Source organism: Fonticula alba (assembly GCF_000388065.1).
Source record: "Fonticula alba strain ATCC 38817 unplaced genomic scaffold supercont2.14, whole genome shotgun sequence".
NCBI lineage: Eukaryota > Rotosphaerida > Fonticulaceae > Fonticula > Fonticula alba.
In genome coordinates, this window is record NW_009242984.1 from 227901 (window position 1) to 240043 (window position 12143).

General features: G+C 73.9%; 4 protein-coding genes across 5 annotated transcripts in view; 3 read left to right on the forward strand and 1 right to left on the reverse strand.

Moving 5' to 3' along the window:
* The window catches only part of H696_05807 (hypothetical protein), a gene marked incomplete at its 5' end in the record, with an annotated part of 7149 nt that extends 4495 nt beyond the window's left edge, over positions 1-2654 (forward strand). The window contains 5 exons of the mRNA XM_009499607.1: positions 111-481; positions 680-821; positions 965-1846; positions 1964-2259; positions 2409-2654. Coding sequence (XP_009497882.1) covers positions 111-481; positions 680-821; positions 965-1846; positions 1964-2259; positions 2409-2623 — 1906 coding nt within the window. The 3' untranslated portion in view covers positions 2624-2654. The remainder of the gene's footprint in view (positions 1-110; positions 482-679; positions 822-964; positions 1847-1963; positions 2260-2408) is intronic.
* A 1115-nt stretch (positions 2655-3769) lies between these two features.
* Positions 3770-8185, forward strand: H696_05808. Of its 2 annotated transcripts, XM_009499608.1 has the most exons (8): positions 3770-4296; positions 4401-5620; positions 5782-5909; positions 6158-6298; positions 6403-6772; positions 7124-7429; positions 7548-7697; positions 7934-8185. In XM_009499608.1, exons 1-8 carry the CDS (start codon positions 3927-3929, stop codon positions 8051-8053), a joined length of 2805 nt encoding a protein of 934 aa, XP_009497883.1. In that variant the 5' UTR covers positions 3770-3926; the 3' UTR covers positions 8054-8185. The 2 variants fall into 2 exon arrangements, with proteins under 2 accessions (XP_009497883.1, XP_009497884.1); XM_009499609.1 differs by lacking the exon at positions 3770-4296 and having other exon boundaries at positions 4305-5620.
* Positions 8186-8324: 139 nt separating this feature from the next.
* On the forward strand, positions 8325-11435 carry H696_05809 (hypothetical protein; the record flags this gene model as incomplete). Its single annotated transcript, XM_009499610.1, has 3 exons — positions 8325-8746; positions 8906-8988; positions 9176-11435. The coding sequence occupies exons 1-3, from the start codon at positions 8372-8374 to the stop codon at positions 11433-11435; spliced, it is 2718 nt and encodes a 905-aa protein (XP_009497885.1). The 5' UTR covers positions 8325-8371.
* A 236-nt stretch (positions 11436-11671) lies between these two features.
* Positions 11672-12143, reverse strand: part of H696_05810 (hypothetical protein) — a gene marked incomplete at its 5' end in the record, with an annotated part of 4009 nt that continues 3537 nt past the window's right edge. Inside the window, one exon of the mRNA XM_009499611.1 lies at positions 11672-12041. Coding sequence (XP_009497886.1) covers positions 11735-12041 — 307 coding nt within the window. The 3' untranslated portion in view covers positions 11672-11734. The remainder of the gene's footprint in view (positions 12042-12143) is intronic.

Below are 12143 nucleotides of genomic sequence, written 5' to 3' on the forward strand. Positions count from 1 at the left end.
TCTCTCTCTCTCTCCCTCCCCCCCCTCTCTCTCTCTCACATACATATACGTACACGCATTTCATTCCTTTCGCCTCTCCGCCCCCCATCGGCCGCCTCGTGCAACAACAGGCCGGCCCCGATCAACCCGTCGCACTTCCTGCGCGAGGTGCGGCGGAATGCGGCGCAGTTCCGCGGCGGCGGCCAGTGCGACGCCCACGAGCTGTTCATGATCGTCCTGGACCAGCTGACCTCGGAGGCGGCCACCTTCGCCAGGGAGGCCCGGCAGTCGGGCAGCCCCCCGGGCGGCGGCGGCCCGGCAGCCGTGGCCGCCCGGCCGACCTACGTCGACCAGCTGTTCGGCGGGACCCTGGGGCACTTTACGAAGTGCCACGATTGCGGCACGCTCTCCCTGACCCAGGAGCCGACCTTTTGCGCGACTCTGCCGCTGGAGGCCGAGCGCCGGCCTACGCGCACAGGCGTCCCCACCCCCTCGGTCCACGGTTCGTTGCCCGGCTGGCCTCCTGGCCGTGGTTCCCCTCCCTCGCCCCCCTCCCCCCCTCTGTGCCTCCTCGCCCCTCCGTTGTTGCATGGCCTCCATCGGGCGCACTCGGCGTTTGATATTGACGCGCGCCTGCACGCACGCACACGTACCCTGCGAATGTCCCCCTTCTTCCCCCTCTGGCACTCCCTGCACGAAGACGACATCATGGGTCTCATCCGGAACTCGGCGTCCAGCGGCTACCGGCCGGTGACTCGAGTGGACAACTTCCGCACGTCGGGCTCCCTGACGGACGGCCTGGCCCGGCTGACCTCGCCGTTTGTCCTGCACGACAGCAATTAGTGCGTCTCGCCCTCCCCTTTCTCCCTCTGGCCCGGGCCCCTGCCCTGGCATGCGGCGGGGAAGGGGCCGACAGCGGGTGTGCGCCTTGCCTGCATCTTCTCCTGACGCTTTGCCATGAATGTGTCCACGCTCCTGGATGCAGCTATGCCTGTACCGAGTGCCCGAAGAAGGCCGCCGACGGACCCGCCTCGCCCAGTGCCCTTACCGAGCAGGGCCGTGTCGCCGGGGCGGGGGGGATTTCCGACGAGGAGGCCTCCTCGGAGGGGATCTCCGCGGATGAGGTCTCCTCGGAGGGGATCTCCGCGGATGAGGTCTCCTCGGAGGGGATCTCCGCGGATGAGGTCTCCGGCGAGGACACCTCCGCGGATGAGGTCTCCGGCGAGGACACCTCCGCGGATGAGGCTTCGGACGACGGGGATACCTCCACAAGTGAAACCTCTGGCGGGGAGATGTCCGAGGAGGAGACCCCCACCGGAGAGGCCTCCAGGGACAATGGCGCCGCGCATGTGGTCCCCGAGGGCAGTGGCCCCGCGGATGGGAGCTCCGAGGAGGGCGTCCCTGCGAGCGGGCCGCCTGCGGAGCCGGCCGCCGCTGCGGGGGGCCTTCTCGAGGCCGAGGCCGCCGCCTCGGCGGCAGCCGGCCCCGAGCCACCCGCCACAGGGGCCAGCGTTCCCGAGCAAGACCTCGCCGCCGGGCAGCCGGCCCCCGCCGAGTTCGAGGATGCCGAGAGCCCCGGGGCGCCGGAGCCCAGCGCGGCGGCGGCGGCGGCGGCGGCGGCGGCGGCGGCGGCAGCGGACGCCGTGGCCGAACTCCCGCACGCCTCGGACGACGAGTCCGACACCCCGGAGGACCAGGTTGACAGGATGCTGGCCAAGCTCCGCATGGGAGCGGCCCCGGTGCAGCCGGTCCCCCGGGCGCCGGCGGCGGCGGCGGCCCCGACATCGGCCAAGACCGCGCCAGCCACCGCCTCACGGCTTGCCCTTTTCCGGCGGCTGCCGCCGGTGCTGGTCTTCCACCTGAACCGGTACGCACGCGCGCGCGCACTTCCCCTCTCGCGCTGGCTCCCTCTCCTTCCTTCCTCCGTCCACCCCCCCCCATGCGCCTCGCTGACTGTGCTCTCCTCGTCGTTCGTGGGGTTTAGCTTCGCCTCGTCCGGGCTCCGGCGCTCGACGTCCAAGTCGCAGCTTGTCTGCCGGTTCCCGCTGGAGCTGGACATGCGGCCGTACACGCTGCCGCCGCGGCGGTTCCTGCTCCCGAGTGCCGGGCCGCCGTTGGATGGGCTGGGCGCCGGCTCGGGGTCCGTGGTCCCGGTCCGGCCGCTCGCCAACCCGCCGGACTCCTACTACCAGTACACCCTGGTGGCGGTGGTCCAGCACCAGGGGTCCATGTCTGGCGGGCACTATGTGGCCTACGTCAACGCCACGGCCGCGTTGCAGAGTACGTGTGCCGCACGCGTGCGCGCATGCACCACCACCACCACCACCGCCGCCTGGGCAGGCCACAGCCCGAGCCGCCATTCCGCCTGCCCCACTGACCGTGTGTCCTCTCGCCACCCGCGCCCCACCCTGCCCGGACCGCTCGCCCAGGCCACCTGGAGGGCCTTGACGAGGCTGAGCGGCCGACCCTGCCGGCCAGCCGGCTGGCGCGAACCAACAACTGGTTCCTCATCAGCGACTCGAGCGTGCGCCCGGTCAGCGAGGCCCATGTCCTCTCCTCCGAGGGGTACCTCTTCTTCTACCAGCGCAGCCTGAGCCTGGCCGACGAGCTGGCCCTCCTGGCCGACGAGGCGGCCGGCCAGTAGCGCCGGGGGGAATATACGCCCGACCGTGCCATCACGCCAGAGCCCGCACGTGACACTCGCCGCCGCGCCGATCACCCCCGGGCCTTTGCGGCCGGAGGGGGAGGGAGGGGGGGGGGGGGTGTTCTCCCAGCCCGGCGCACGTACACGCGGGAACGCGCGGCTACTTTTGCATGCGTGGGGGCGGGCGCCTGGGGGGGCCGGCGCGACAAACGGGGGCGCCGGCGTGTGGGTCCCTCCTCGGCGGGCGCCCGGAAAGTGGCGCAGGGGCTCGTCTCACGCAGGGCGCACGCCGGGGACGCGTTCGGCGACGTGCGGTCCGGCGGCAGGTCGGGCCCGGACGGTGGCGCGTTATCTGGCGGCGCTCGGGTCCGGCGCCGGGGGGGGGGGGAGGCGCGGGGATGACCGGCGCCGGCGGTCCCCGGGCGTGAGAAGGCGCACCGTTCTCGGTCCACTCCGCGAGCGTGGTCTATTGTGGCGGCGCGCCCCCGTGCTCCGTTCGGGGTCCCCCGCGCCGGCGCGGGGCGGGCTGAGCGCATCTGACGGGCCGATTGCCCCGCCCGCCCCCCCCCCGCCGCACACGACTTTCCTCGGGCGCCCCCTCCTGCCCCGGGGGGGGCGGGCGGAGGTGATGCGCGAGACCTCGCCCCTCCCCCCCCCCCGCAGCCGGTCTCACCCGGGGTCGGCGCCCGGGCTGGCGCCAAGCAGGCGGCATCCGGCCGCCAAGTGGGCGCAGGCCGGCTCCCGGGATCTCTGCCCCGGTCCGCCGCCGGCCTGGCTGGCGGGGGGAGATCGGGCAGCCTGCCGGGCGCCGATCCGGCCCCGCCCCCCCCCCCCCGCACCCGCCATCGCCGCGGGTGGGCGCGCGGTTGCGGGCGGGCGTGGTTGTGGGTGTGCTCTGCACGTGCGGGGGCGTGTGTTGTTTGCTGGTTAGATCGCCCCCGTGTGCGCGCGCGCGCGCGCGCGCGCGCCGGATGCCACGGTCTGCCCCGCGCAGGGCCCCGGGAGCAGTCTCGGGGCACCCGGCGCAAATGCGCCAGGAGATGGGAGGGAGGAGGCCCTTGTCGGTGGGGGGGGGGGCGGTGGTCGGGCCGGGTTTTGGGCCGCCGCGGATGCTCGCGCGCACCTGCCGCCGCGGGCCATCGTCCCCTTCTCTCGCGCTCTCCCCCCCCTCTCGCTTGCTTGCTTGCTCGTCCCCCCGCCCTCCCCTCCTGCTCCGCCTCCTTCATCTGTCTCCCGCCTTCCCTGCATTCCCCGCCCTCCCTTCCCGCCTCTGCCCGCCGACGCCCTGCCGGAGCGTGGCCCGATGGCCTTTGCCGTGCGACGCCGGGCGGCCCACAGCCCGCCCCTGCCTCCTCCTGGGCCGGGAGCCACGCCCTGCCGGGAGGATGGCCCCCGATCGGTGCCGGAAAAGGCCGGCAGCCCGCCGGCCCATCCTCCCCGGGGGCGGATCTCCACCCTGGCCTTGGAACGGGTCACGGTCGGGGCCTTTGTCATCTTGGCGGCCTTCTCGACCGCGCACCCGGCCCTGGCGCCCTCGTCGGCGGTGGACCTGCCGCTGGCCGGGTCCTTGATGACCGAGTCCCTGGCGGACCTGTGGGCCTCGCCGGCCGTGTGGCTGTATGACCGGATTTGCGGGCTGAGCTCGAGCACCGGCTCGTGGCGTTTTTCCGGTGGTGCGGCCGTGGGTTTCTGTCGGCTTGCCTTGCTTCTTGATGTGGCCCCTGGTCGGCCGTCCTCCCCCCGTCGGGGCGTGTTTGTGAAACTGACCTCGGCGCAGTGCTATTGGTGTGCATGCTGGTGGCGGCCCTGGCCGTGGACATTCCCTTCGCGTACCTGGTGTCGCGGCCGGCGGCGAGCCATGCCCCGGGGCGCGCGGGCGCGCGCAGTGCCGACGGCAGCCCCATCCAGCTGCTCAAGAGCCTCCCCCTGGCGGAGGACCCGAGCTCCGAGGCGGAAGCCCCGGGCCCGGGGGCCGTGCTGCCCTCCGGCCTGTCCGGGTCCTGGTCCATGTCCTCGATCGCCACGCTGCTGGATGAGGACCGGTCGGAGCCCGGGCAGCCGGCCGGCGGGGGCGTGGGCCCGGATGGGCCGGCGGACGCGATGGCCGCCCCGGCGGCCCTGGCATCCTCGCGGCCGGTGGAGTGGCTGCGGCACCGGCGGCGACAGGCGCACGTCCGGCCGCGACGCCGGTTCCAGGTGGGCCAGTCGATCGCCGACTTGAACCAGGCCCTGGTGCGGCTCTTTTCCGAGGTGTACATCGGGCCGGAGTCTCGGCGCGGGTTCCGGCCCTTCGCCGACCCGGGGGTTTTGCATGGGGCCCTGCTGGTGCCGCTGGTGCTGCTTGCCCTGCGCGCGCACCTGAACTTCAACATGCAGTATGGGGTGCCGGCGCGCGGGGAGCCGGGCATCTGGCCGCTGGCCGGGGTGGCCATCCCGGTCGGTGGCGATCCGGTTGGCTACCTGAGCCAGCTGCTCGGGGTGTCGCTCAGCTGCTCGCTGGTGTTCCTGGGCCAGGCCCTGTGGGATTTGCTGCGGGAGGTGGCCGCTCGCCAGCGGCCAGGGACCCGGCGGCCCGAGCCATGGGTCGGCCGACTGCGCGCGGTGCGGGCCGTGGTCACCGGGGCCGGGAGTCTCCTGCTGCCGGCGCTGCTGGCGTCGCCCTTGCCGGGGCTGGTTGCCGCGCTGCTGGTGGCCCCGTGGCCGGTGGCGTGGGGGGCGCTGGTGGCTGGCGTGCGGGTGGCCCTCGGCCCGGCCGGGTGCCCTGCCGCCGGGCGGCCGGCCGCCCTGGCATGGGCCCTCTGCCGGGGCCGGTGGGCCTTGTCCTCGGTGGACCCGGCGCGCTTCCTCCTGGCGCTGGTGGCTCTGCATGGGTACCGGCTGGTGATGAAGCTGACGCCGCGGGTCTTTCCGCGGAGTTTCACCCGCGGCGAGGCGTCGGTGCTGGTGCAGCTGGTGGTTTTCCTGATGGTGGATGCCGGCCTGGCGACCATCACGCAGGTGTGTCGTTGTCCTTTCGTGCTTCTTGTCCTCCCCCCGGCCGCCCGGCCGCCCGGCCGCCCGCTGTCTCTCGCTCCTCAATGTCCCTCCTTCCCCGGGTGGTGCCCAGCGTGTCCGGCGACCTTGGACTGACCTCCCGCTTGCTGCCTGCCTGGGGTCAGCTGGATCTTGCATCGGTGCCGCCCTCCTGGCGCTTCAACCGGCCGGTCATTCTCCTGTACACCGAGGCGTTGTTCCTCGGGTGCCTCTTGATCTCGACGGTCGGGTACCCGGTGTTGCTGCTGCTGAGGTGCGCCGGCTTTCTCTCCTCTGTCTCTTTCTCTCTTCTTCTCTCTCTCTCTCTCTCTGACACGCGCGTTCCTCCTTGCTCTGTGGTCTCCCTGCTCCTTTGCTTCTTGTCGCTTTGGCCCTTTCCGCCGCCACCCTCCCCGGCGGTCTGCCACCCTGGCACTGGCTCTGTGGCCCTGGCCCCGGGCTGATGCTCTCCCCCCCCCCCCCCCCCGTCCCTCCTCCTTGCCTGGCCGCGCACCACACCAGGTATTCCAATCGGCGCTTCGGCCCGCGGAGCCCACAGTCCGCAGCACTGGCCGGCGGGTTCTTGCTCCTGCTGGCGGCCCTGCTGCACTGGGTCGTGTGTCCCTGGCTCGGGGGGCTGATTGGCATTCACCCGGCCGTGTGGTGCGGGCCCGGTTGCCTCCTCCCTCCCCCCCTCGCGCCCCTGTCCCCCGTGCCTCGCGCCCTCTTGCCCATGATGCCGTGGCTAACCCCGTCACCTGCCATAGGACCATCCAATTCATCGGTGCCTCGCGCCGGCGCGGGCTGATCTTGGCGTACTGGATTGTGCTGCTGGTGGTCGCTCTGGCCGGGCTGGCGCTCTTCGGTCGATCGCGCAGCCAGGCCCCCAAGGCGGCGGGTGGCCCCTCGGCGGCTGCCCCGCCGGTGGCGGCGTCGGACTCCACCGGGTCCTTGCTGCTGGCGGCCGCCGGCTCCGGACCGCCCATCGACCTGGTCCTGGGCGAGGAGGACCTGCGCCTGCTCCGGCGGCAGAAAAACAGCAAGCGCGGCCACTTCCATGGTGTGCCCATCCACCTGATCCGAAAGTACTTCCACCTGGTGGCGGTGGTAATGTTTGTGCCGTGCTACCTGCTGGATGTGCGTTTTGTCACTCGCGCGCCTTACCAGCTCCTGCTCTTTCTTGCCATCTTGTGTGCTCTCCTCCGTCTGTGGTGCTCTCCCTCTGACTTTCCTCTTGTGGGGGCTTTTCTCCTCGCTCTTCTCCCGGGTCTTCTCCTTATTTTTTCCCCGATCCTCTGCCCGCTCTTCTTCGTGCTTTTCTCCCCCCTCCTCTCCCCGCCCCTCCCCTCCCCCTCCTTTGCTTCATCTCCCCATCGCCCCCCCCCCCCCCCCCCCCCCCCCCCCCCCCCCCCCCCCCCCCCCCCCCCCCCCCCCCCCCCCTCCCCCCCCCCCCCCCCCCCCCCCCCGCCCAACCATGCCATCCCCTAGCCCTCCTTCCTGCAGCTGTCCTTCGGCATTGCCCTTGCCCTGCTGCTGCTGGTGGAGATCATCCGGCATTTCCGGTTCCCGGTCCTCGGCCCGGCTGTGGACCAGGCCTTCGGGGTCTTTCTGGACGCGCGAGACTGCGGGCCGGTGGTCCTGTCGCACCTGTACCTGCTGATTGGGTGTGCCCTGCCGGTGTGGCTCTCGCCGGCGGTTCTGCTGGACTCGGGGGCTCTGTCGGATTTTGCCTCCTCACGCTCCGTCCTGGCCGGGCTGTCCGGCATCCTGGCCCTTGGTGTCGGCGACACCGCGGTATGTGCCTGCGCATGGCTGTTGCCCACGCCGCTGCTCCTTCTGGCCGCTTGCTCACACATGCGCCTCGACGGTACTTGTTGCCGCCTGTCCCGCGGGCGGGCGGGCGGGCGCGTAGGCTTCGGCCTTTGGGCTTTCCTTCGGCCGGCACCGGTGGCCCGGGTCACGCAAAACCATCGAGGGCACCCTCGGCGGGCTGCTCTCCACCCTGCTGACGGTGGCCCTGTCGGCGGTGGCCTTCGGCTTTGTGTCCTTCAGCTCGTCGCACGTATGTCCGCATGCGCGGCCCAGCCCCGGGACCCGGCTCTCTTTCTCTCTCTCTCTCTCTCTCTCTGTCTCTCTCGGCGTCTCATGTGCCCCTGCCGGCGTGTCCTTTCCTCGCCACCCCCCCCCTTTACTCCCTGTTTGCCTGACTTGTGCCTCCTCCGTGCCACGTCCCTTCCTGGCTTGGGACCGGTCGCCTTCCCCCCCTCCCCCCTTCCCCCCTGCCGCTCTGCCGGCCAGTGGTCCCTGTACAGCACGGCGCTGGCTTTCTCCGCGCTGCTGGAGGCCCTCACATTCCAAAACGACAATCTCATCGTCCCATTGTACCTCTTCTCCGCCGTATCCCTGATGGCCGGCTAGAGTCGCCCCGGCGCACGGCGCGGGGCATGATCCCCTGGGGCCCCCCCCCCCCCCTGGCCGGAGATCTGGCGCGCCGCGCGCCGCGCGTGCACGCACACTTGTCCTTGTGAATAAACATCCGCTCCGTTGGCACCCCGATGCGCCGACTCTTCCGCCGGCGCTCCGTTTTCGCCGGGCGATCTGCCAGGGGGCGGGCAGTTTGGGGCCCTCATCGCGCCCTCCCCCTCCCTCCCCCATCTTCCTGCTGCCCCCTCCCCCGCTCCCCCCCGCTCCCCCCCCGCCCCTTCCCCGCCCCCTCCTCCGCACTCCGCCGCGCAAATGTCCCGCCCTCGGCCGGCGCGGCCGCCATCGCGGCCACCGGCCACGCTGCCCACACCGCGGCTTCCTCCCCCGCCGGATGCCCACCACTTTGTGGACATCACAGATCGCGCGCGGGTCCGAGTGACCTCCTGGCGACGAGGCCACGGCGCGGCCAACCTCACCGACGGTAGTCCGCACACCTTCTGGAGATCGGATGGCGGGATCACGCCGGTGGTGGCCGGCGCCCGGCCGGCCGGGCACGGTGTTTTCCTGGAATTCCCGCGGCCCTTCCGCCTGGCCGCCCTGGCGGTGTATGTGGACGTTCCGGCGGACGAGTCCTACGCCCCGAGCCAGATCGCCGTGCGCCTGGGCGGATCGTACCGGGACCTGGTGGTATGTGGGCTTCGTCCTGGCGCCTCTGCCCCGCTGCCCTTCCTCGCTCGCCCCCTCCGCAAGCCGCCCTGCATCTTGCGACCCCTTGCCCTTCTGGCGCTGACGGCCCTGCACTCCACCCCCGACCCGATGGCCCGGCGCCTGACCACCGGTCGGCAGACCATCAGCATCATCGATGTGCCGGACGCGCACCAAGGTTGGGTCGTGGCGCCGCTCTTCCAGATCGAGGACTACCTCCCGATGTGCGTCGCTGCGCCGGCCGGCCGGCCGGCCGGCCGCTGCCCGCCCCGCCCCGCCTCTTCGTAGCATGGCCTCCTGCTTACCTTGTTTCTCTCTCTCTCTCTCTCTCTCTCTCCCCCCTCTCGCCTCTCCCCCCTCTCGCCTCTCCCCCCTCTCGCCTCTCCCCCGATCGCCATGTGCGCCGGACAGCGGCCCGCGCTCCTGCCTGGTCCACTTGATGGTGGTGAAGAACCACTTCGGCGGGCATGACACGCACCTGCGGCAGGTGCGGGTTTTCTCGCTGGACGCCATCACCCCGGGTGTGCAGGCGCTGGACGAGCTGCCAGGCGAGCAGCGCCTGGTGTCGACACGCCCCGGGCCGGGCGACGCCGGCCACCGGGCGGCCGGCACCGACGCCCCGGACGCATGCTCGGATGTCCCGTCAGCGGGGTCCTTCGAGCCGGCCCCGCCGAGCAGCGACCTGCGCTTCCTGGCCCGACTGGGCCGGCGGGGCAGCGGGGTGGGCCGGCCGCCGGCCGCGGGCGCGGGCGCGGGCGCGGGCGCCGCAGCCCCGGGGCCTGGCCCGGCCCCGCCGCCCGGGGCCCCCTGGCGAGCGGCCATCAGCCTGACCGACAGCGCCCTGGCGCCGGTCCTGTCGGCCGGCATTTCCTCTCACACGCTGGCTGCCACGACGGCGGCCTCCTTCTCGGCCGAGACGCCGATGCTCCTGCGCAGTCTCGGGCCCGGGGAGTGGCGGGTGGCCGGGGGCCGGGCGGTCTTCCGGCCGCCGGCCGGTGGCCCGACTGCCGCCGGCGACTCGGCCACCCCGGCCCCGGTGGTGGTGCCCGGGGCGGCGGCCCATCGGGCCGCCACAACGGCCGCCGCGCTCCGGGCCGCCGGTCAAGTCGCCGGTCCGGGCGCCGGCGCGGCCGGGGCCCCTGGCGGCCGTCCGGTGCCGGTGCCCCTGCCGGTGCCGGCTGCGGGGTCGACCTCGCGGCCGGCGGCGGGCGCGGCCCCCCGGCCGGCGCCGGTCACCGGGTCCCGGGCGCCGGGCCCCCGGCCGGCACCGGTCACCAGCTCGGCCACGGGCCCGGGGCCGGGGGCGGCCACGTCCGCTGCGGCGGCGGCCGCCACCGTCGCCGCCGCCGCCACGGCCGCCACGGCCGCCACGTCGCGCCCTGCGGCCGGGCCCCGGCGCACGGGAGCCACCGGGTCCTTCACACGGCTGGCGTCCTCCTCCGGGGGCCGGTCTGGCGGTGGCCGGGGGCCGCCGTCGTCGAGCACGCGGTCGGCCGGGCGCGTGGCATCTTCCTCCGGGGCCCGGGGGGCGGGGCCGTCGTCGGGTGCCGGCCGGGCGGCAGCTCGGACCGTGGCCCGGCCAGCGCGGCCGGCGCGGTGCACACGGGGGGCGACGGCCGCCATGGCGGCCGTCGGCGGCCGGTCCGCCGGACCCCCCGGCCCGGGGTCCGGCCTGCCGGGGTCCTCGTCGGCAGCGACGCTGGGCCCCGCTTCCGAGGGGAATGTCGACGGGGTGGAGGATGCCGGCGAGGCGTCCCACGGCCGGGCATCGATGTGGCTGCTGTCGGCTTCGACGCCGGTCATCCGGCCGGTGAGGCCGCCGGCGGCCGGTCAGAGTGCCGCCGGGGCCGGGGCCCCGGGGGTGCCCGGGGCCGCGCCGGCCGCTGCTCGCCCGCCGGCCATCCGGCCGCCCCGTTCGGTCCGGCCCCTGACCCGGGGCATCCCCGGGGTCACCCTGCCGCTGGTCATCCCGGCGGAGGCGGCCATGGCGGTGCCGGCGGCCATGGCGGTGCCGGCGGCCATGGCGGTGCCGGCGGCCGCGTCCGGTGCGCCGGCCACCCCCGGCCCGGGCCCCCGGGCGCCGGCCACCCCGGGCCCGGTGACCCCGGGCCCGGTGGCCGCCGGCCCGTCCACGCCGATGCCCCGGCCCCCGGGGCCGGCTGCCGGGGCGGGTGCGCTCCCCCCCCCGGCCCCCTTCCAGCCCTTCCAGGCGCCGTATCCGGTGATGGTGGGCGCCGGGGGCCCGGCGGCCGGCGGCCCGATGTCCACCCCCGGGCCCGCTGTCGGTGGCCTGCTCGCCGGCCCCCCGGCGGTCGACCGGGCACTGGAAGACGCCGGCCCGCGAGCCGGGACCCCGGGGTCCGGGCGCGCCGGTCGGTGGTCCACCCCCGGCGGGCCGCTTTCCTCGGCGGCCGCAAGTGTCCGGGCCGCGGCCGCGGCCACCACGGCCCGCTGGTCCGATGCCCTGGATGTCGACTATACGGATCCCGACTCGGAGTACCTGCCACCGGCGAGCGAGGACCCCCGGGGGCCGGCCTCCTCGACCGGGCGCCGGGCCAGCACCCGGCGGACCCCCCGCCGCGCGGGCCTCGAAGACCCGGGGCTCTACCTGGACCCGGACATGGTGCTGCTCCCGAGCGACGGGACCCACGCGACGGGCTTCTTCCGGTGACACCGCAGCCCGGCTGCTGTGCGGCCCCCCCCCCCCCGGCTCGGGGGAGGTGCATGTGCGAATACAAGCCACCGGTCGTTGCATCCCCGCCCCCTCCCCCCCGGCCTCCCCCTCTGCCTGGATGTCTGTTTGCATGGGTAGGTGCGGCGGATGGTGCAGGCGTGTGCGTATAGTAGTGTACAAAAAGGCGGGCCACAGGGCCGGCAGACGGGCGGCCAGGCGACCAGGGGCGAAGTCTTCTTCTTCTTCTTCTTCTTCTAGTGGGGCAAGAGCCAGGGCCGGGGGGAAGCCCGCGGGGCTTAGCCGCCCTTGAGGCGCTTCTCGCGCATGTCGCGCTCGGCCAGCTGGCGCTCGTGGAAACTCCGCAGGTTCTTCCCCCGGACCTCGGCCTTCTGCCGAAGCATGGCGAAGGGCTTGTTCTTGGAGTTGGCCAGGTTGGTCTTGCCCACGTGCGCCTTGGTGCCCTTGCGGGAGGCGTACTTCTCGCGGCCCTCGCGCCCGGCGTCGGCCGCGGCCAGGCGCTCCTCCTTGGTGGCGCGCTGGCGCTTGGTGTAGGCCATGAGCGACTCCGGGTTGACGGCCTCCTCGTAGGTGGTCCGAGTGGGGCTGAGGCAGGGCAGCAGCGCAGCAGGGCGAAGGGGCGGGAGTCAGTCATCCGGGGGCGTGGACGCACAGGGGAGGCAGGCAGGGTGGGTGTGGGGGGGGGGG

What these genes read in the sequence shown, in the direction of transcription:
- H696_05808 (XM_009499608.1), top strand. Translation starts at nt 3,927, where the DNA reads ATGGCCTTTGCCGTGCGACGCCGGGCGGCCCACAGCCCGCCCCTGCCT. An exon ending in CTCGTGGCGTTTTTCCGGTG is followed by an intron (nt 4,297 to 4,400) that starts GTGCGGCCGTGG and finishes ACCTCGGCGCAG; the next exon opens with TGCTATTGGTGTGCATGCTG. An exon ending in GGCATTCACCCGGCCGTGTG is followed by an intron (nt 6,299 to 6,402) that starts GTGCGGGCCCGG and finishes CACCTGCCATAG; the next exon opens with GACCATCCAATTCATCGGTG.